Source organism: Lotus japonicus, chromosome 6, assembly GCF_012489685.1.
Source record: "Lotus japonicus ecotype B-129 chromosome 6, LjGifu_v1.2".
Lineage (NCBI taxonomy): Eukaryota > Viridiplantae > Streptophyta > Magnoliopsida > Fabales > Fabaceae > Lotus > Lotus japonicus.
The window spans coordinates 40275435-40300469 of NC_080046.1; the positions used below are offsets into that span (position 1 = coordinate 40275435).

The window sequence follows — 25035 nt, forward strand, 5'->3', positions numbered from 1 at the left end:
ACGCGTCTATTCCCAACTAGTGTAATAAAAACGCACCAGTAATTTCTCTAAAACTCTAAAGAGCATTCGCTGCTTGTTTCCGAGTGCTTGAAGAACTTCTGGGATTTTTTCAAGAAGCGCTCTTCATCTCCTTCAAGGCTCTGCAATCTCTACTCCTGGTAATCTCTCTTTCCCCTCAAATATTTACTTATTACTTCTATTTTTCACACTCCATCCACCCATGCTTCCTCTCATAATCTTAAAATCACATCAGAACTTTCTGAAGTCAAAAATTTACCCAGAATTTAAACCTAGTTGCCTAACACACCACACTATGCATGCCATAAACACATTACTCGTAGAAATCTCCTACCTCATAACTTCTATTTCCTTTCAATTTCAGGGAGGTTTGCTCTCAAAATGGTTGCAAAAAACCCCCGTAAAGCACCTAAGAACCGTAAGAATCCCCCGGCTGCTGACTCCTTATGGATTTCGTGAAAAATCGCCACTAGATACAACGATTTTCGCACTATCCCTAAAGTGATGGATTTACTAACCAAATATACCTTTAGGGCTGATGGCAATGACGCCCATCTAGACATAATTGCTTGCGCCCCTGACGAACCCTGTTGCTTTGGAAAGCCTGACTCTAGCGGTAGAAATCATACCTACTTCTTCAAAACCATGTTCCTTGACCTTGAATACAAACTCCCCCCTTTCTGACTTTACCTGCTCTAGTTTATCTCTAATGAACATCGTCCCGACACAACTCTCTGCCAATGGTTGGGCTTACCTTAGAGCATTTGAATTGTTATGTATCTGCTTAGACATAGTTCCAACCTGCAAAAAGTTTTTCTCCTTTTTTGAAACTACTGGGATGAAAGTGAAGGGCGAGTACATTTCTCTGTTCTCCGCTAGAGGAAGCGGTCTATTCACCCTCTTTAGGAGCAACTACAAACATTGGAAAGCAAAATTTTTCAAACTAAGAGAATCTGAAAAAAGTAAAGATATTTTCTACTTTGATGATGGTACCCCCCGATTCCCTTTTTATTGGACTGATAAGCCCGAACTCATATACAAAGTTCCTGAATCCTCTCTAACAATTGATGAAAAATTTGAAGTTGACTTTCTGTCAACGATTCATTTAAACCACTATGATTTTTATGAAGCGTTCCGAGAAAGAAATTTAGCAAAATTTGTTGGTAAGAAACGCCCTTTTTAAGGTTCTTTTGATCATGTCTTTGCAAAAAATTCTAACTTTTGTCCCTTTCTTTATGCACATTTCAGCCAAGATGTCACGCCTTTCTGAAGATGACATTCTCCGCTTCCGCCGTGAACATCAAGCGTTGAAAAACAAACCCTCTCCTGCCAAGACTCTGATTGAACCCGAAGGAAGCCACTCCAAAACCGACAAGAATCCCGCACAAAAAAGAAGAAAGAAGAACCAAAATTCTGAGAAGCCCCAAGAGAAAACTGTCGTTCAATCTTCCATGGAGAAGTTTGTGGTGAAGGGCGTGAACCAGTATGGATCCTCCAATGCTCCGCCCCCTTCCCAGAAGTATGAATTGAAGGAATTTGAGGACATGACTTCCGAGGAAGTCACATCTCTATGGGATTCCAGAATCAACTTTAACACTTTGGTGGAAACAAACCTCGTGTTCGAAGCAGATATAGAGAAAATAAGGAAAATTGGGCTACCAGAAGCGTGTCAAGCTGTCATGACCAAAAGTTTGGAAATTGCTGCAATTTCCAAGATGATAGAGATTGAGTCCAACAACTTTGATGTACTTTCCAGCGCTGAGAAGCTTGAAGACAAAGAAAAAGAGAATGCAAAATTGAAATCCACTATGAAGCTGTTGGAAAAATATAACAAAGCCAACGAGAAGAAAGCCGCGGACTTGGCTTTGGAGCTTGAAAAATTGAGAAAGACCTTGGAAGAAAATCAAGCCTTAATGAAGGCAAAGGAAGAAGAAACCCAGAAGATGAAGGAAGAGGCGAACCTCTTCGCCTCTGAAAACAAAGATTTGAAGAAGTCTGTTGCCGACCTTTCCGCTGATACCGCCTCCTTTAAGACCTTCATCCTGTCCTAACTTGATGCTGGCTTTAACAAGGCCAAAGAACAAATTCTCTTCCTCAATCCAAATCTGTCCATCAACACTGAAGGTATTGATCCTTATGCAAGGATCATTGATGGAAAGCTGATTCTGCCAAACTTTGAGGAAGAAGAAGAAGAAGGCGAAGAAGAAGAAGATGAAGATGAAGATGAAGAAGGAAGAAACAATGGCAAAGGTGAAAATGCCAATCACAAGGAGGGCGAAGGAGAAAATCACTCTTGGTCTTATACCAAAGGGTTGTTTTTAGTTTCCTGTTTTCGCAGCGTTCTGCTTTCCTTGAATTGTACTGCCCCCGCTTTAAATTAATGCAAGAATTTTCAAGTTTGAAAACCTTATTGCTGTTTCTAAATCATAAATTAACATCATGCCCCACACCTGAACTCTTTATTTCCCCCTTATTCTAACGATAACATAAAAATCCAACTCAAAAGCTATCTTGCTTTCTAAACTTAAAGTAATATATCAACAGTATGAGAAAATGGAAACAATTCACTGCAAAAATACCTTTCATATGGATCCTTTTAATCACAAAGCGCTGGGCTTATCAATTCTTTCGCGAAAAGAAAAAATTTTGAAGTTTCTTTAACAACTATTCTTTGAATTCATAAGGCCTTTGCATTTTTGAATTGAATAAAAAATAAAAAATTAGAAGTTCAATTTATTCTGATATGAAAATTTGCTCGCTTGGAGACTTTGTGCTTAATTTGGACAAGCTTAATCCAAATTAAGGCTATGCTTATGAATTCTTGGCCAAATGCTCTAGTTTTAAGAGACTTACTTTTTCTCAATTGCCTAGCGTCACCCAATTAATAGACCTAAGTTGAAACTTGAATCAAATGCAGAGAAAGCACTCAAGAAACTTTTTAAAGGTTATGCCTCGTTAAAAACTCTCCCACCTGGGGTAGAGAAAAAAAGTGCGTACCTGTTTATTCATTAGAATATAATGTCATGCCTCGTTAAAAACTCTCCCTTCTGGGTAGAGAAAAGAGTGCATGCTACTAAGTCTTAACAGACAAACCACATAGTCTTGACACATGAAACAAATACAGAAATCACAAAGCAAACAAACACGACGTAGTCTTTGAACACAACAAACAAACTGAAACGAAATAATCAGAACACAACTTCAACTGTAGTAATAACGCAAGTGCTGCGCGTTCCACGCCTTAGGAATCCTGCGCCCAGATAGCTCTTCAAGGTGGTAAGCCCCATGTCCCAAATCACGCAGAATCCTGTACGACCCCTCCCAATTAGGTGTCAGCTTCGAATCAGTCGGGCCCTTCGCTTTTCTGCGCAATACCAAATCGCCCACTTGCATTTTTCTGGGCCCCACTCGTGTATTGTAACGCCTTTCTGACCTTTGCTTAACTGTAGCTTCCCTTAAACGAACCTCAGCCCTCACTTCCTCTGCCAAATTCAAATCCACAAGAACATTTTCTCGATTCTGTTTTTCATCATACGTTGCCACTTGAAAAGTCATGTCTTGGATTTCCACCGGAATCATTGCATCAACTCCATAAGAAAGCTTGAAAGGTGTTTCTCCAGTAGTAGATTGTGGTGTTGTGTTATAAGCCCAAACCACAGTTATCAACTCATCAGCCCACAAACCTTTTGCTTCGCCCAACCTCTTCTTCACACCTTTCAAGATGACCTTGTTTGCTGCTTCAACCTGTCCGTTAAATTGCGGGTGTTCCATTGAGGCGAACCTCATTTCAATTCCCATCTCCTCACAGAAATCTCTGACTTTCTTACTTGTAAACTGTGTTCCATTGTCAGAGACAATTGTTGCTGGCACTCCAAATGTAACGCCCCGATTTCTCGAGTGTCACACAGTAACCAAAACGTCATGAATTTTCGTCGTTTAATTAATTAATCTTCAATTAGTGACAAAAGTTCAATTTTACAAAATTCTTGAAACTTAACCATTTCGAACTTGCGGAAATAATCATCAACATAAACCTCAAAATTTATTAATCATTGAAAAGAGTGTGAAATAAATATCCGAAAGAAAACTTCAAAGTGAATTACATCAAGTTAAAATATCCCAACTAAAATAAAGTAATGGTTCAATGCTTCCAAAACTCGGTACTCTCAACCCTAAAGGAAAAATGGATGTCTCTCAACCCAACCATATCCTTGGCCCCTTCCTCTTTATCTTCTTCCTCTTCATCAGGAGTGTAGTCGTCATCCGGTAGTGGCTCGTCACGTAGTATCAGCTCCCAAGAATGAGTCGTCACCGTTATCTTCACGACCATCTACCCCCCCCCCCAAATAAACACATAAACAAGTAGTGCAAGGGTCAGGTTCCACAACAAATCATGCATAAACATAATCACATCTCATATAAACTTCCATCATATGAACATAACCACATGTCATAACTTCTCTTGTATTAATAGCACTAATTGAGTTAGTAACCTACTCACAGTTAGACTAACGTTTCCTCACATCACACAACCCACCAAAACTCCTTGGCCAATCACGTACATCTGCAGATGTACAATCACATGGATACGCAATGATCCACAAATCACAATTCTCACGGTGACCGCAGTCAACCAATTCACGAGGATCCACTGATCCACAAATCTCCCTCGCGTGCAAGCTACCGTTTGTCTCTAACGGCACCATCGTTCTCATGGACCATAGTCTACACTAGACCTATGACTGATTATTCACATTTACTTGCAAGCGAGTTAAGTCTCATTCTCTTTGTATTTAAGGCTCTAAAGTCAGTCCTAGAGTCTTATCAACTTTAACGACAAATAATAAACATAACGACAATAAATATTCACAACACCAATGAGAATTACAGCTAGGTGAGCGACCCATGGTTCCTCAGTCAGGCGATATTCATAACACATAAAATATCCCTAACCACATTCGCATGCTTCTCAAACACATAAACATGGCAAGATAACCCAAACGAGATGTCTAACAACCGGTGCAAGAAAACGAAGAAAAGGAATGGCTCGAACCCTAAAACTAGGTTCGGCCGAACCATTTACATTGCCCTAGGGTTTTTCAAAAACTTTTCCTTCTTCCTTTCCCAATGCACTAGCCTTAGATCAGCCCTCAAACATCAAACTAATTCCTCAAATTTTCCAGATTTGATCAACCATCAAACATCATGTCGGAAACAATCGAAAAGTAAGCCAATCTAGCAAGTAGTCATATGAATTTCACATAAAATCATAGATCCATGGCAAGTATATCAAATGTGTATTAATAAGCATGCATCCACTGCACAAATTTCCAGCAACAATTGTATTCACAAAACATCAAGAGAAAACCTTCAAGATCATCACTTTTCCTCATAGAAATTCATGGCATCTCCTAATCACATATTCCTAAACAAAAACTTCAAACAATTTCGCAACTTAGCTTTTGACAGCAGGGACAACATTCATTGAAACTGGTCTACAGAACGCATCTTCAAACCAAAAATCATTTGGAAAGCTATTTTAAAGATCTACAACTCTCTAGTTAAACAGTGTTTCATCCGAGATCCGGAAACGGGTGATAATAGGCCCTGAAGTCCGCGGTCCAGTACAGAAAACTGGCAGAGAACTTCCGCCTCTAAATTAATTTATAAACCAATTAAGCACAAAGTTTTAAGCTATGTTCCAACGACAAAATCCAGATAACATGTGTCTCATAACATGCTTTAATTTCCAGAACCAACAACACTCAACAAGATTTCATAAAAGCATGCCAAGAATCACAACATCACAAAACAATCATGGTAAGGCCCTAACTCTACCCTTTTCCTAAGAACAGACCCTTACCTTGCTAAAACCTTGATGAAAAGAAGAAAAGATGAAGTTTGAAGAAGCTTTTCCTTGCTGTCCAAGCTTCCTTCCTCTTCCTCCTACTCGAAACCTCTCCCTCTCTCTCGCGATCGCACTCTCTCTCTCCTTCACGAACGGCGGCCGGTGGCTAGGGTGGTAGGTGGCGGCTCCTCTCTTCTCCTCTCCTTTCTCTCTTCTGTTTTTACGTGATGGAGGTGATGTTCAAGTGTTTCTAATTCAGACTTGAGTGAATGAGAGAACCCCTCCCCCAAACCCTATTAAACCCACGGCCAACACCCAAGGCCCATTAGGGTTTCTTCTTTTTTTGTTTTTGTTTAAATCCCTTATTTTAAAACAAAACTTTTAAACATTCATTTTTTATTTAAAAATAAAAACTGATTATGATTTTTAATTAAAGAGATAATCCCTCTCTTAAATCCAAATCAAATCTTTTCCAAGATATAGCAAATTCGCATAGTCTGTACAGTCAGACCCTTGCTCGCTAAAATTCGAATATCTTGAGCTACAGGTATCGAAATGACCTGAAACCACTTGTAGAATTTTCTTAACTTAAAGGGCTAAAACTCTCATGAAGGAAGTTTTCCCAAATGAGGTCGTTAAGACCCACTAAAAATTCACACAAGGTGACAGCCAGAATCTGTCAACACTCAAACCTTGTCTAAACTTCATTTTTATTTGATAAATCACTTAAGCATACATAAGTAAGTTTAGGGTCTTACAATACCACCCTCCTTAAAAATAGTTTCGTCCTCGAAACTACTATAGGAAGACACACCACGTTTCCATTGCGCACTCTGATACTCTCCACAAAATTTTCAGTCGTCTCGACGCATAGGTTATTGTCCTTAGTCTCATCTTTCTGGTCTTCACGTGACATTTCTAGTGGTCTAGTTCCACATCATTTTCACAAAGGGAATCCGTCTCTCCTTAACGTTCCTTTCATAGTCCAACATCAACTATCATTCCTATCACCATTTTCCAATATCAAGTTGATCAGGCTCAATATCTAAAAGATGGCAACCAGAAAAATAACTGGTAAGGATGTTCGAGTCACTCTTATTTCACTGTCTATAACCTAGACACTCGTCGTAGAACCTTACGAAATTCTTCCGTAAGAACACGACCCAGACTGCCTCATTGCAGTCACACTAAAACTGCAAAAGTCTAAGTCAAACAGGTGTTATGCTCATGCCGGTATACGCTGGTCGGCGTCCCGTCCAGGTGATCCAGATGCAACATCAACAGCTCAGACACGAGAAAACAAACTTTCCAGACACCGAGCTCAAAGGTTCCACCTACCAATTCACTCGTTCAGTAGTTCCATCCACCACCTAGTCCATTCGAAGGTTCCATCCACCATCTGGTTTGTCCAATCTATGGTTCCATCCACCATATACGATCGTTGGTTCCATCCACCAATCCCGTCTTTCCTGATGGTTCCATCCACCAACTCGGTCTGAGCAATGGTTCCATCCACCATTCCTGCTTCACCGATGGTTCTATCCACCATCTCATCGACCTTGATGGTTCCATCCACCATCTCGATCGACGCACTCTGTTCACTAGCTCCATCCGCCACCTCATCGACCTTGATGGTTCCATCCACCATCTCGATCGACGCACTCCGTTCACTGGCTCCATCTGCCATTCTTTCTTAGCCAATGGTTCCATCCACCATCTTTGCTAAGTGAGGAAAAATCGGAAGTGTAACACAATCACACAAAACACCACAAAAACGTAAGGAAGACATTGACTCGGTCAGTGTTCTCCCCCGCCTCTATGACTCAACAATGAGCCTTCAGCACACCAAATCACATCACACACATAAATCACAAACCATTCACAAAATGAAATAATACCAAATATTATTTATTTTACCAAGTCTGACACAAAGTCTCGATATGGTCAGGCGTGTCCCACTTGGAGCGTCCATTCCACCCTCAATCTTTGGTAAGCGATAACCCTTAGATATCTAGCAATCATCTTCAGATAGACCTAGATATCACACTCGTACTATGGCACTAGGCGCCAAATCCAAGTCCAATTGATCAACCGTTTATAAGTTAATCATCACCTTAATACCTAACAATCCATACGTCATCTTTGTTTCGGAACTATCCTCATTCAGACCTTAAATCAATCTTTCACTTATCCACAAGCCAAATTATAGCTTATTTTTAAGTCTAAAATCTCTGCATACTCATAATTCATTCCCTTCAAGATCAAACCATAAACTGTGCCTCAAGGGACTTAGCCCAACTTTCGATCCCTAGATTTTAATCTTCAAAGGTTCAACTGCTATCGTCACAACTAAAACCATTAAATCTCTTATTCATACCTGTCTCTCAACTCTCAAGGACAATCTTAACCCCTAAGGTTTTAATCCAGCTTAGTAAATCTCACTTAGTAATCCAAGCACATTTCTCTGAAATTCATATCAACACTCTCATATATTCAACTTATGCTAAAACTTTCTTTCTCTAACTTGATCACTATCACACCAATCAACTTCTTAATATCTCAATCCAATCCTAACAAACTTTAAGTCCTACACAATTGGAACAAGAATTAATGAACTTAAAATCTAAGCCTTCACCGAGTTTGTACCAATAATCTCCTCTAATTCTTCAACACTTTTTAGATGAATATTCATTTCTTAGCACTACGACTTCTTCACAAAGGGATCAAATACCTAATAAAACTCATCTCTCAGATTTTACCAACATCTATCAATTCCTATCAACCTTTCTGTCATGGTCCATCACCAGCTATAATTCTAAATATCACCCCCTTCGATATTAAGTCGATTAGGCTTAATATGTCGAAGATGGAAATTTAGGAAAAATCACTGGAAAGGTCAATGAGTCCCTATCATCCAGTAGTCACATAAATTGAGGTCCTATCCAATCGATTCAATTTCTAATACTTCAACCTCAAAAATTATGTACCCTTGACATCTCATCTCTGGAATTCATATGTCATTCCACTAAGATTCATCATTAGTTTCTACCTTCGCCTTTTGACACGTCAAACACATTGATACATACACGACTACTCGTTTCTTCATCCCAGGCCACAAAAAATAAAGTTTTAAGTCCTGATACATCTTCGTCATTGCCGGATGAATACTCAATCTACTCTTATGACCCTCATCCAAGATCAACTTCCTCAAAATATCTTGACATAGAGTCAAACACTTAATCTCAAGTATCACGGCAATGATACTAATCACAGACATTCTCACAGCCAAGCAAACATCTTAGCAAACAAGTCTACCCAATCTCACCGCGGAAACTTTGAAAACACCTTTATCAAAAAAAAAAAACAAAACACCAACGAGTTCGGAAACTCGTAAGCCCAAAACCCTTAGTTCTCTGGTTTCTCAACCGAAGCTCTGATACCACAATGTAACGCCCCGATTTCTCGAGTGTCACACAGTTACCAAAACGTCGTGAATTTTCGTCGTTTAATTAATTAATCTTCAATTAGTAACAAAAGTTCAATTTTACAAAATTCTTGAAACTTAACCATTTCGAACTTGCGGAAATAATCATCAACATAAACCTCAAACTTTATTAATCATTGAAAAGAGTGTGAAATAAATATCTGAAAGAAAACTTCAAAGTGAATTACATCAAGTTAAAATATCCCAACTAAAATAAAGTAATAGTTCAATGCTTCCAAAACTCGGTACTCTCAACCCTAAAGGAAAAATGGATGTCTCTAAACCCAACCATACCCTTGGCCCCTTCCTCTTTATCTTCTTCCTCTTCATCAGGAGTGTAGTCGTCATCCGGTAGTGGCTCGTCGCGTAGTATCAGCTCCCAAGAATGAGTCGTCACCGTTATCTTCACGACCATCTACCCCCCCCCCCCCCAAAATAAACACATAAACAAGTAGTGCAAGGGTCAGGTTCCACAACAAATCATGCATAAACATAATCACATCTCATATAAACTTCCATCATATGAACATAACCACATGTCATAACTTCTCTTGTATTAATAGCACTAATTGAGTTAGTAACCTACTCGTAGTTAGACTAACGTTTTCTCACATCACACAACCCACCAAAACTCCTTGGCCAATCACGTACATCCGCAGATGTACAATCACATGGATACGCAATGATCCACAAATCACAATTCTCACGGTGACCGCAGTCAACCAATTCACGAGGATCCACTGATCCACAAATCTCCCTCGCGTGCAAGCTACCATTTGTCTCTAACGGCACCATCGTTCTCATGGACCATAGTCTACACTAGACCTATGACCGATTATTCACATTTACTTGCAAGCGAGTTAAATCTCATTCTCTTTGTATTGGGAAACGAATCGTGTTAGCCTCCAAACACATGTGCAAAGCTTCCGTTAAATTAACCGCAAGTGGGGTCGACTTGTCTTGTTGGTTTCTTGTCCACGTCATTGATTGTCCATAACCACGATTTCCATAAGGCTGAGCACGATTTCGAAAATTAGAACGGTTATCAAAACGACTTGAATTATTGTAACTTCTTTCTCCCTTTGTAACTTCTCCGCCCGAGCGTTGATCGGTAACCGTCGCCTTTTTCAAATCTGATTGTTGTTGTTGTCAGGTAACTGCCACATTCTTACGGTTTCTCTTTATGCGATCACTTTTCTCCTCTCGAATGAAGCCCTGCACCCTGCTTCGCAATTCCGCCATTGTATCCACGGGCTCACAGCTTAGATTACTGTTCAAACTTCCTGATTGAAGACCCAATTCAAAAGCTGCTATGCAAATTTCTGGCATCTTGTCTTCCAAATCCACTGATAATTGGTTGAAACGCTCCATAAAAGATTGGAGACTTTCATTGAGCCTTTATTGTGTAACACCCCGATTTCCAGGTGTCACTTAGTAACTTGAAAATAAAATAAAGCGGAAAATGCAGGTATTTTTTTTTTCGTTCTCTTTTAGATTAAAGAACAATTTAAACTAAAGACTCAACCCCAAAATGCGGTAAACATAAACTAATATACAATACTATTACAGTCCCGCTGTAACTAAAAGCATCGTCACGAGTATCCTCAAGTGACGGCAAGGTTTACAAGTTTTCAGAAAGCATAATTAGTTCGAAATATTATACAAGTGACAAAAGGGAATAGTCAGCCCCAGATGGCCTCCTCTAGACCTCTACAACCGACTACTCCATGGGATTCCCAACTACGGAGAACCACACGAAAGTAACGTGTCGGAGACCTACCCTGCCCCAAAATATAAATGACGAATCAGAGCTATTACAGTAACAACCAACTCAAAAGACTCTAACCACCCATATCCCACACTACTATCATCGACCCTTCCTCGATCAGGCATGAAGTCCGGGTCCTCGTCGAAAGCTTCAGTAGTAGTCGTTTCGCTCCGGGTCTTTCCCGCACAACGAATCATCACGAACCGGCTGACGGACGCCTGGCAGCAGGCCGACCGCCCAAACACAAACATACAAACAAAGCCAAGGCGCTAGGGTCAACTTACAGAATACAATAGATATACAATCAACATGCGATAAAGGGGGTATATATATATATGTTGTATATATACATATAAGTTATGTATTGCCTACCCTAAGGTATATACATAGCATGTTATCGAATCTCTTACACAATTCAATCATCAAAACACATAATGACGTTTATCAACATCAAATCATCAGATCTCAACAACTATAGTTAGAGTGCATGATATGTCATACAACGTCAATCATAATAAGATGCATTGTGTGCCAATGCAGAATATGCTGACACAAATTCGAATAACGTCACTCTGCTTGGCGACGAGACAAATCAACGACGTCACTCTGCTTGGCGACGGGACAAACCAACGGTATTGCCACTTAAAGGCTGGGCACCTCGAGACGGTCGTAACACTGGCCTCGTGTTTAACCATTTCTGCTCGGGTGTCGCTTATCACCTTTGGCTATAGTCAAGACGGTACAAACTCTACATGGTTTGCCCATTTCTGCTTGCTATGCCGAACATCAACAGGAACGATACAACTCTACACGGATGATCGTCACTTCCTGTTGTGTCAGGTATAGTCAGGACCGATTCAACTCTACATGGCTGATCGTTGCTTCCTGCTATACCGAAGTACTCCACTTGGCACTTCATCGCTTGTATGCATGTGTGCAATATGATTAGCAAAACAACGATTCGTCCTCACAGGTAAAAATTGGTTCATTGACCAAAGGCTTCTACAATGAGAAACCTAGGCTATAGTCAAGTCGGTTGTGACCCTACGGGTTTAACCGTCCTGCTTGCTACGTCAGACATCAACAGGAACGGTACAACTCTACGCGGCTGACCGTCACTTCCTGTTGTGCCAAGAGTGTACCTTACTAACGCCCAGTCCCTTGGCTAAAGCCCGTCTTCAAATTCTTTTCCATAATATGAGTTTCCTTAAAACAATATTTCTTTTATTAGGTAAAGTGTTCCATCGTAAGTTAGTGCATTATGTCGTTAATTCCAAAGTTCAGTTTTCATTTCCAACACCTTTCAAAATAAAGTTCCCAAAGCTAGGATCACCGACCCATTCCCGTTTTCCAAACTCACTTTCATTCCTAAGTCTTTTCCGTTGAATCATCGTCATTAATTAAAAACATTATATTCTTAATAAATATATTATGGATTTATTTACATAAAACAGATTATGATTATTTTCAGTCCAAAACTCTATAAGTAAAAAGATCCCAATAAACCCAAGTAATTCCCCGGGAAGGTCTCGATTCCTAAAACAATAAAGATTCGAACCTTGGTTCGACCTATCAAACATTCCCAATACGAACCCGTCATTGCCATGACAAAGATAAGTGTAATCCACACTCCGAAAGTCGCATCAAAATGCATGAATATAGTCAGCACAACTTAATCATAAACGCAAATACATCAAGCTCTATCGAGCGATGAATTAATAAGGCAGTACTGTAAACATAACCTTGTCATATCCACTAGAAAGCGATAAGATAGAAACCAGTAAACGACCGAAGCCTCTCAGAAAACGGAGACACACGTCTCAAATAAGTTCACTCGGCCGAAGCCTCCAGAAATCATTTTCCAGTTCAAAGCGATAAACAATATCCAAGCAATATTCAATATCTAGCAATATTCAAGTCGAAGTTATCGACGCCTACAATACAAATAGCTAGTAAGTAAGTTGCCCTAACCTCGAGTTGTTCTAGTCTCGCGGTGCAGGTCTCGCTCACAAGCTTGCTCAGTCAAGCCCAAGGTTTCCACAAACGAACCTTAGAGCAAACAAATCAAAAATCAATCAAATTAAGTCGATACAGTCGAAACAATCCTAACTAACGTTCGACAAAGCTCAAGAAGCTTCAGAGTACAACATTTAGGCACGAATGGAAGGGCTTCCCCCGAATGGATGAGTTTTGACTCGATTCAAGTTTTGTACAAAAACACTTTATTCGCTAAAACGTGCATAACTCGAGCTACAGAACTCGGAATGACACGAAACCGTCGCCAAAATTTCGACAATTGAAAGAGCTACGCAATGGCTCAGGTCATAGAGACCCAAAAATTATTTTTGGACACGGTACCCAAGCAAATAGGTTTCGGCCACTATGGAAAATAGGGTTTTCAAACTTTTTCTTCGATCTAAATCAATTCCTAGGTATTCTTAGGCGATATCTAGGCCAGGGAAACTCTCAGAAAAATTATCGGGTTGATAAATGTCGCAAGGGTATTTTGGTCAATATTTTTAGCTCGGAAACTCAAAATTAGAATTTCGAAAAACAAATTAGATGGGGTCGATCCTAACGACATTTATAACAACTAATCCTACTAAAGCTAAGCTCAGTCGAGATTTTTTGATCCAAAAAGCGGAACCTCAGCATAAAAATGGGTTTTTGAGCAGAATTGAAGTTCTGCGGCGATTCGACGAGATTCGGCGAAATGTAATACGCTAAACATGCTCAGGGGCATGCAGGGAATATGTTTAGACACTAAAATCAGCTTATTTGGACAATTTTACAAAAAGCTCAAAACTTTGAGCACAGAAAGACATAGAGAAAAGCGACAGAATTTACGATCAGGGGTAAGGAAAAGCATCAGTACCTCGAGGCCTACGCGTAGCAACGAACTGTGGGACGATCAGGCAAGAATTGGCAAAATCACTTTTCTCCTCCTCCTCCTCCTCTTGAAGCCACGGCCGTGTGTGTGTGTGTCGTGATTTTTTTTGTTTTTTTTGTTTTCATTTTTCAAACTATATATAGGAAATGGAAAATGCGGAAAAATGAAAATTTCGCGTTTTGACCTCGGATGCAGAAACTTTCTTCTGAAGAAAGATTTGGAACGTCGATTAGAGTGGACGTACGCGGATGAAATCTTTATTTGAAGCTCCGAATAGAAAAAGTCTTCATCGTCCGTTGATTTTAGGGTTTCTGAACTATCAGGGTTTCGGTTTCGACAAACTTCCGAGCATTGGAATTTGTCGTTCGTACATTCCAGGGTTTCGTATCGAAACGCTCGTTTATAGATGAATAAGAGAAGTTCTAACATTTCTCTGAAGATTTTTGGAATTAGTTTTCGTCGTGTCTTAGAATATATATTAGCTATTTACTAGCGTTCTTGACCTAGGTTTAAGCGAATACTAATCGTGCTATAACTTTTATCGACTTTGATACAATCCTTAGCCTTTTCCTGAACTTTCTCCTTCACAAATTGATTCCATTCAATAAACACTTGTTCAGGTTTTCCTTCACGTTACATCAAATTAATCGTGAAAAGGAATTTTATTTGATTTATTCCAAACTTAAAAACTTGGGTCTCACATGTTGCACTTGAATAAAGCCGCTGGAGTCACTTTCTGGGCGCGGCTAGTTGAGAACTGTGACAAGAATTTCGCAGACAAATCCATGAATCCAGCAATCGAACGCGGTGGTAACATTGTAAACCAAGTCATTGCTGACTTTTTGAAAGTTGAAGGAAGCATTTTACACTTCAAAGCGTCTGATGCACCCACAATAACCATCTTGGTGTTGAAGTACACCAAATGATCCTTTGGGTCAGAATCTCCAAAATATGAATCAAGAATAAGAGTTTTCAAATTGTCTGGAACAGTAATGTTTGCAATGTCATCTGTGAACGGTTGGAAGTCTACCACCATCTCTGCCATTATGCGATCGCCCTCATGCAAGCCCCGATCTTGATTAATTTCAGCAAGTTGAGTTTGCAGTTGTTGATTGTGCTGGCGGAGATCAGTTAGATCCGCCATGATCTGTTGCAGAACGTCAGGAGGAACGTTATCATGATTAACATGATTTTCCCTTCCGTTCGCCCCAGATCGATTCACCATTTTTAGTGAATTAGAAGCCTAGGATTGAATTCCTCGGCCCCACGGTGGGCGCCAATGTTCCGGTCTAGAACTCCGGTCAGGGCTAAGCAATTAGAAGGCATAAGAAAAATAAGACAAAGTAAGAAATGAGTAAAAAAGTGTTAGATCCCCCACCGCTTGGGCGGTGTCCTCTTTATATATCATAAGGTTCTGACCCGTTTGGGTCATGGGTCGCCTGGCCCAATAATACAAACTCGGTAAGCCCACTAGATTACAAAGGTCGTTAGCCCAATACCAGTACAATGCCCAAAACAATGATCAACTCAGAGTATCCACATGTTATTCATAATTTCAACAAGCATAGATTGATTCATTTATGCATACTAACTCATTAAATCAATATTTCAACATAACAACTGGCAGAGTATAAACGATAACCAATAGCCGAAGCCCCAGAAAACGGAAACGCACGTCTCTATTGTTTAACAATGGTCGAAGCCTCGGAAAATATTTGGCACAAGCCTCATAAACAGTCAACATAAGAAAGCATACAACATTGCAAGCATACATATATTTCAATCAAAACCAATCAAACTAAACACCTTCATTTCAAATGCAAGTAGTGCAATTAAAGCATGCAGGACTCAAAGACGCTTCTAAACCGAGTTACCCTTACCTTCGTGAGTAGTGGAAGTGCATAGACGTTGCAAACCTAGAACAAGGAAACAGAATCATCAAAACAACCTCCACACGAAGCGAACAATCGTAAAACCAAACCTAGTTCACGCATAGTCCCTAAGCAAACACGAGAAAGAAAAAAGGATTTTCTCCCCCCCCCCAATAGTGCTCGTGGTCCCGAACTTTTTCTTCGATCTAATTTAATTCCTAGGCAATCTCAGGTTTTATCTAGGGCAGGGAAACTCTCAGAAAAATTTAAGGACTTGAAATGCGAATTAGGGGTATTTTGGTCCACTTTAATAGCTCAAAAACTCAAAGTCGATATTTTTCGAAACAGATTTTGAATAACGATAAACAAGGCCTATAGCAACAACTAATCTCAAAGGCACTAAGCAAAATCAAGAATTTTTGAATCAAAAAGCAAAGTCTGAGTGAAGATGGGTTTCGAGCTTAGAATTTCTAATCTACGGCGACTCGGTGAAAATTCGAGCCCACCGACAGTGATTATAGCATGTTGGGTTAGTAGGGAAGGTATTTGGAAAGAAAAATCAAAGCTATCGAACATTTTTGCATAAAGCTCAAAACTTTGAGCATAGAAAGACATGAGAAACCCCAACATAAAGAAGAAACAGAAGTATGATTAAGCATCCTTACGTCTGCACCTATGCGTAGCTTCCGAAATCAAGACGATCGGGCAAGAATTGGAAAAAGCTCTACTCCTCTCTCTTTCTCTCTCAAGCTCTCAACCACTTTGGGGAGAAAATGAGAAAATTCTCAGTTTTCGCTTTTTATAGGTGAGGGGAAAATCCGAAAAATCGCGATTTTGCGGTTCCGGTCGTTTTGGTACTTTCATCTGCTGATTTTAAGTGAGTATTCGGCGACAGATACAAATCACATTTATTATTACTTCATGTATTTAATGTTATGGTTCAAGTTTCCTCAGTTTAAGTCAGTCATTTAACCTAAAGGCCCAGTTAGTCTAAACGTGTCTCACATCACACAACCACCTTTCCATCTTGGATCTAGTCTCGAACATCCGCTGATGAACAATCACATGGGAACACACAGTTGACCCACAATGCAATTTCTCCAAAACTGTTTCCCCCAACGCAGGCAGAAACATCATGATGCAGGACTCTCCAACACTGTTTCCCCCATCGCGGAGCAGAAACAACACTTCCCCCATCTCGAGCAGAAATACCATGATGCAGGATCATCCAAGATTAGAATAACTCCCTCGCGTGCAAGTATACCGTTTGTCTCTAACGGCACCATGCCAACCGTCACCCCTTGCCTATAAAAACTCTGCTTCGCCATCATTTACCACTTTCGAAACCACCGCTTTTCTATTCTCTAATCTCCTCCAGCAAACTTCCGGCGAATTCCTGTTCCGGTGCCGTTGAAATCCATCCCTACCTCTACCCCTTGTTTACTTCCTTCCCCAGTGAGTCTTCCTCCTCCTGCTTTGTGTTTTTTTAGCTCTTTTCAAATTTCAAATTTCTCCCCTTCCCCCCATCATGTCATCCAACTGCCGCACCAGAACCAACCCCCAAAACTCCCCTCGACAAGATTCATCAACGGAGGATTCAGTGGAATCCCTTGCTGCTGGTAGAGTCCCTCTTGACACGACGGAATTCGAAGCCTTCCGGCTCAGAATTTCGCGACCCTACCGCTCCCTGTCGAGGAGGATCCCCCTCAAGCGGCGATTGACCAACCCTCTGAATATGTTGAGCGTGATGACGTAGCTGACTTAATTGAGGCGGTCGACAAGCTCTGCTACGAGGATACCCTCAACGCACAACTCCTTGTGTAACGCCCCGATTTCTCAAGTTTCACACAGTAACCAAGAATCACAATTTTCGCAAAGAATTTTTGTCGGTTTAATTCTTAGTCTTGAATTAGTGAAAAACCATTTGTTTTACGAAAACACTTTAATCTTGCTTCCACAAAACCACGCGGGAATAACAAAATCGCAAAACCTTGAAATTAAACATTCGAAATATAATGTGAAACCACAAGTCTAAACCATTGTAAAGGTACATCAATGGGTCGCCTAAGCACTTGTCGCCTAAGCAGTTCTCCCATGCGTACTTTGGGCAGAAGATCTCTCGCGTACATACGTAACTCTGCCTTCACTCGGTCGTCATCACGAACCATGGGTCATATCCCTCCAATGGTGCTAACACACTGAAAACAAATAGCACACAGAGAGGGTCACTTCTAACTCACACAATTTCACACAAGAACGCATAGAAGCATAAAGCATATTCGTCACATCACAAGTCCTCAGTTTAAGTCAGTCATTTAACCTAAAGGCCCAGTTAGTCTAAACGTGTCTCACATCACACGACCACCTTTCCATCTTGGATCAGTCTCGAACATCCGCAGATGAACAATCACATGGGAACACACAGTTGACCCACAGTCCAGTTTCTCCAAAACTGTTTCACCCAACGCAGGCAGAAACATCATGATGCAGGACTCTCCAACACTGTTTCCCCCATCGCGGCGCAGAAACAATACTTCCCCCATCTCGAGCGGAAATAGCATGATGCATGATCATCCAAGATTAGAATAACTCCCTCGCGTGCAAGTATACCGTTTGTCTCTAACGGCACCATTGTTCTTATGAGGAAAAGAATATTCCGTTAGCATCTTTTTAGATGGTGTTAACTTGTAAGATGGAGGTGGGGTGGAGTGTAGATTTAAAACAAGAATGGGGTGGAGTACCATTCTGGCAAACCTTAAGGGGGGAGTGCATTTTACTCTAAAAATAATAAAATCTCCTCACACACTTAGTAAAAAATCACGAGATCCCTAACTTGACCTGGGCAAGCATCACGAAATTTACACCATGCACACTCCATTCTTGCGCGCTTGTGCTTGAATGAATCGTCCTCCTCATCCAGAATATACGTGTTTGCTCGGGCGCGTACTTCTGCCATGGACCGGGAGAGCTTCCTGCTCAGCTTGCTGTTCAACAATCCTGGCAACACACCGTTCTTAAACGCCAACGCACAAGCGCGCGACTCTATGTCCTCCACTTTCAACGAAGTCGCACTGTAGCGCGCCATGTACTTCTTCAACGTTTCGGCCTTCTGTTGGCGAATGTTGTACATATCATTGACTGTCACTTGTTGCATCTTGTTTTCCGAGAATTGAATCAAGAACTTCGACGAAAAATCACGGAAGTTTGTTATTGAACCGCGTGACAGAGTTGTGAACCACACCATCACCATCGACTTGAATGTTGAAGGGAACATCATGCATTTCACCGCATCCGAAGCTGCAACGATTACCATCTTCGTATTGAAATAGAGGAGGTGATCCTTTGGATCTGTCTCCCCACTGTATGAGTCCAGAACCAACGTCTTCATATTGTTTGGGATCGCCACGTTTTCTACCTCCGCTGAGAAAGGACGAAATTCTGCCACTGTGTCAGCCTAACAAACTCCTTCATTCTGCTGCTCCCGGCGAAAGAAGTCAAGTTGCGCCTGCAGGTGCTCATTTCGCTGTTGTATGTCGTCAATACTACGCATCATTCGCTGCCACTCCCCTTGAGTAACAATCATTTGAGGCTTTGGTGGAGACGAAGGTGGAGGTGGTGGAGACAGAGAAGGCGGTGGAGGAGGAGGTGGTGGCGGTTGATCGTTCCCGCTTCCGAATGCTGGAACACGAGAAACCTACTCTCTCTGCGCCTCCTCTGATCGTACTTACGCCTCTAGATGAGGCTGCCTGACACGTTGCGGAGGCGAGATGCACCTCCGCTCCGGTGAGTCGCGCTGTCTTCTGCGATAAGTTTCCATCAAGATCGCCGGAAATCGAATGTGAAAATCAACTAAAATCTCAAGTAAAACTCAGTTGTGCAATAAATTCACGTGATATGGGAATCAAAAGTTTATCGATTCCCACAGACGGCGCCAAACGTTCCTGCTATGAACATTGAGATATAGGGTGACCCCTAGAGTGTAGAGAGAGATTGCACTACAGAGAGAAAGAGTAATTGAATTTCATTTTAAGGTGACAAGTCTCTTAAAATTGGTAACTGCTACCTATTTATAGAGGCGGAGTTGGCCCCCCATGTGCTAAAGTCTCTAAAGGGCCGTATGGGCCTGGTTGAGGGAGGTCCAACCTACTGGCCTAACCGCCTAAGGACCCGACACGGGGCGGGCAGGACCCCGGGCGTTGCCCTTCTAGGGGCTCACCCAGTCTAAATGTAATTAATAATCATTAAATGCAACATTAATTACTTTTAAAAAGTCACAGTTAACTTTTCTTAATTGTTCTAATGTCATTAATAACCATAAATGCAATATTGATTGTTTTAAAAAAGTCATTGTTGACTTTTGTTAATTATACTAATGTCATTAATAACCATTAAATTCAATATTAATGCATTAATTATTTTTAAAAAGTTGACTTTTGTTAATTATTCTAATGACATTAATAACCATTAAATACAATATTAATTATTTTCAAAAATATGAAATTACTTATTATTAATGTTACTGAAAAATCATAAAATATAAATATGACATCATCTACCTACTAATTATAATATCAAAGAGAAATATTATGAACAAAGACATAGAATGAGAGGGATACAATGGTCGGATTTGCTACTTTTTAGTTTCGAAAATAGTATATAGTATATGATAATGAATAATAAGTGAATATAATTTTTATTTTTTTATTTAATACAAATCAAATTTATTATTACTTCATGTATTTAATGTTATGGTTCAAGTTTGCTTTATTTATATATATATATATATATATATATATATATATATAGATAATACTCATAAAGATAATTGGTTGTATCCTAATCTAGTGATTTACGATTATACATATTTAGGAATGTGAAAATTAAACTTTAACTTATGCAAACTTTAAACAGGAAATCCAAATAAAAAAGTAAGTAATTGACCTTTACTACATTTATCAAGGATTGAAATGTATGTTAAATTTTTTTTTCCTATTAATATATTATATCAATCCAAGACTTAAATTTCAATTTGACCAAAATTTATTTTATTTTATCATTCTTGTCTAATATAACTATAAATATGACTTAAGATACCATAAGAACTCAATTCATTGTAGAAACAAGAGCTTTTGACACCTAAAACATTATTGTTAATGGCTTCCAACAAAGTTGCAGTTGTTGTTCTTGTGGCCATCATTATGATGTTTGTTTTTGTTGAAAAAGGAGAAGCCACACACAGCACCCCAAAGGCTATACAAACTTGCGAATCATGTGTTTATGAATGCGTTATATCAGGGGGTATGGATTGTCGTATGCTTTGTAGGTGTCCTCCCTTTGGGGATGTAATGTCAAAAAAAACAATTGCCTAGCTTTCTACACTAACGCAAGTGAAAGTGTTATGAGATTTCATGTGCTTGTAATAAGAAATAAATATTCAAGAATAAATAAAGGTTTATTGTTCGTTTTTAAATACAACATTCCTTCTTCTTTTAACAAAAAATTACTCAATTTTACTAACAATTAATTTACATGTTTTTTGCTATTTCTACATCATTACATTTCTTCTTGATAAATGTAAATGTGGTATTGTTATGAATGGGGTTGTTCTTCATGGCTATTTTTTTTCTTATGAATGGGGTTGTTCTTTATGGCTATTTTTTTTCTCAATCAGATATGGTTAAAAACAATTTTTTTATAAAAAATACACTGACAATGCAATTAGTTGTCATGTGGTATTATATGTCATTTCTTTTACAAAATAAACTAGATATAATACTCGTGCGTTGCACGTGTTCGTTTACAATATTTTTTTTAATACTATATAAATTTTTTTATAGAGTAATTATCTAAATGATACACTTTCGAAAAAACAATTATATAAATATTAAAATAGTTTTTCATTATAAATATAACTGAAAAATAGTTGTGTAGACACATCGGAATAAATAGTATTAGAGTTTTTTATGCATGAATTAAATTCATTGTATTAGAGTTCTCTTTATGTAATTAATAATTAGTTGTTAGCATTCTAGTGATTTTAAAAACTTGGGTTGGAACCTGTTGAATTGATTTAGGTTCTTATTTGGAGTTTATTGTTATGGTTTCGATTGTGGAGTGGCGTGATTTGCCATATATCTCGTTGTAAACATTGATACTCACTTGGGATACTATTGTTCCCCATATATTATTATTTTATTTAATCATATATTATCATTTAAATTATTTACTTAATAATGTGAAAAATCATTAAGTGAACTTGAAATATTTCCAATCAAATAATAAGTTTTTAATATGTTATAGTGAAAATATTATACTTTGTATCATCAATTAAATAATTTTATTAAAACTATAATAAGTTTTTTTTTTGAAACTTAAAAAGATATAATATATAAATAGGAAATGTTGAGAAACAACCCCTCTCAACATGGTACAGTGACTTAACCCGCACAACACCGGACAAAATACAGCTCATATAGCAAAAGCCTCCCAAAAGAACCCAAGCGCATAAGAGCGTACTAAAAACCTAGTAATAACCCCAAGCGACTACTCTTCTAAAATGATCTTCATAAAAGTTGTTCCTGCTATGAATATTGTGAGTGAGGGCAGTACCTAGAGTGTGGTGCGATTGGACTAAAGAGAGAGAGAGTTAGAGAGAGAATGTAACTGAATTTCACGAATGTATTGATCAAATGAGAAAAAGTCATTTACAATTGGTAACCGCTACATATTTATAGGGGTGGGGGTTAAGCCCCCGTGCGCTAGAATCTCTGATGAGCCGGTTGGGCCCCGTTGGGTGAGGTCCAACCTACTGGCTAAATGACTCGCCACTGGGCGGGCATCTCCTGGGCGTTCCCCCTCTAAGGGCTCGCCCAATCCCCGAGTCCACAAGACACCGGGCTCGAAGCATGAGAGTCATGTGTGTCTTAAAGAATGTAATAGCCTCCTAACTCTAATTTTACTAAGACATACATGAAATATAAGTCGCCAACATGGCGTTTGAAATTCCTAGGGTGAACGCCCTTCACAAGTCCACTAGTCCAAAGACTACTTAGGGCGAACGCCCTTTACAAGTCCACGAGTCCACAAGTCCACAAGTGGCGATCGTGGTAAATGTGCTCGTCGGTTGTTCTATCCAAGAACGTAGAGGTGAGGTATGGTACCTAGAGTGAAGGGATTGTAATGTGAGAATTTAGGGAGAGAGAGCGTGTAACCGCTTAGAGAGAGAATGTAACTGAATTTCAAGTTTGTTATTTCTCAAATGAGCTAAGAATCTCTTATAATTGGTAACCGCCCCATATTTATAGGCTTGGGGTTGGGCCTTGTGCTCCTTACCGCCCTTAGTGGGCCAGTTGGGCCTCTCGGGGGAGGCCAAAATTCCGTAACTCACTCACCGCCCTGAGGCAAGCGCCCCTGGGCGAGGGCCCCTGGGTCTCGCCCAGTCCACAAGACACCGAGCTCGAAGCATGAGAGCTTAGAGTATCTTAATAATCAAAACTATTTAATGCCAAAGCTTAGTGATCAAGAATGATTGCCAACATGGCATAGCAAGTAAAGCTAAAGATGATTTCTGATTCTCTTCACGAGCCCCTCCGAGTCCACGAGTCCACAGGTAGGCTTATGGCGACGGTGTTTGGTTCTCTCGCCCGATTCCAGCTGTGATCGCCGTAAATCATGGTGGCTTGACGCGTGTAGGCCACATGTAACGCACCGAAGAAGTGCGAAGGTCAGTGAATCTGCAGAATCCCAACCGCTGCCCTCGAAACGTCCCCTCAAATCATGATAAAGCCTGTTAATTTGAATTTCAAACCAATCAGCTTCAGCCGTTGTAACTTCCCATTTAATGCGCCGCTCCACTTCCCCAGAATCCCTTAACTGTAATCATTCCTCTGCCATCATGGTGCACGATTCTCCTTCTTCTCCCCACGTCCATCAGCAATCATCCACAAAATTCCTCCACGCGTCTCCCCTCAACAGCCACCCCCTTCCTATAAGGACGTTATTACCTCATCCTTCGCTTATTTTACAACCTCAACTCCTAGCCACCCTTTTTGCTAAAAAAGGCCCTTCTACAAATCGCTACTCCGACACCGACGACGCTCCTCTTGCTCCCCCTCCCCCCTCTCCGGTGAGTCTCTAGAACCTCAAAGTTGCTTTCATTTCTTCCATTTTACCCCAAAATTTGTGTTTTCCCCCCATGGCATCAAGACGCCGAACCAGGAGCTCCTCCCGCGGCGCTACCGTCGCCACCCCTCTGCGGTACGTTCCTCCAGCCAACCTTCCCCCACCTGGGGGAGTCCCTCTTGACAAGAAGGACATTACCGCTTTCCGACTTAAGACCTAGGAATCTTTACCACCCTCCGCCCTTAGGGGCCTTCCGGCCGGAACGATTCCTAACCAACCGTCCTCCTTCAAGCAGTGGAAATCAGTTTGTGACCTCTCTTCGAGGTCCGGTGGGTTTTGCCACGAGAAGTCCCTCGACAACATTCTTCACTACGGCGGCTGCTCGGCTTCCGAGCATCCTTGGCTTCGCCGCACTTATAGTGACGTGAACGACTCTCATTTTTTCTATGTGCATGAGTACATGTTTACCAGTTTGGGGATCCAGTTTCCTTTCTCCCCCTTCATTTGCTCCGTGCCGCACAGCGTAAACGTGGCCCCGTCCCAACTTCACCCTAACAGTTGGGCTTTCCTGCAGTGCTTCGAAATCCTCTACGACGCAATCCAGCAAGAGCCAGAGCCCTTTCATTTCTTTTACTTCTATGGTGTAGCCACCCAGCCATCACCCCCTAGCTGGGTCTCCCTGGAAGCCAGACCCAACCGCCAACGCTTCAACCCCCTTTGGGCTACCGTTACGGACGACCTCGCGCGTGGGTATTTCAAAATCGTGGTGTCCCACGAATATCCCGAAATCTTCACTTTAAGGGACGACACCGCCCGCTTCCCTTTGTACTGGACCAAAGAGGCGTCCCAGATAGTCGACCCGCCCGAGGGTTCTCTAACCCCCGAAGACAAGATTATTATCAGCTTCCTAGCCAGACTTCCGGTCCTAGACTTCGCCCGAGTGATTGGTAAAGCCAAGATTTCGTCAACTCCTGCCTATTTAGGTTTCCCGTCCTCCCCACGATTCGTTCTTTGCCCCTTGCTCATTTTATACTC

At 40.5% G+C, this 25035-nt stretch overlaps 1 protein-coding gene across 1 annotated transcript; it reads left to right on the forward strand.

Moving 5' to 3' along the window:
* Positions 1-856: 856 nt before the first annotated feature.
* Positions 857-2069, forward strand: LOC130725297 (protein CROWDED NUCLEI 3-like). Its single transcript, XM_057576540.1, has 2 exons — positions 857-1181; positions 1267-2069. Exons 1-2 carry the CDS (start codon positions 857-859, stop codon positions 2067-2069), a joined length of 1128 nt encoding a protein of 375 aa, XP_057432523.1.
* The last annotated feature ends 22966 nt before the right edge of the window (positions 2070-25035 follow it).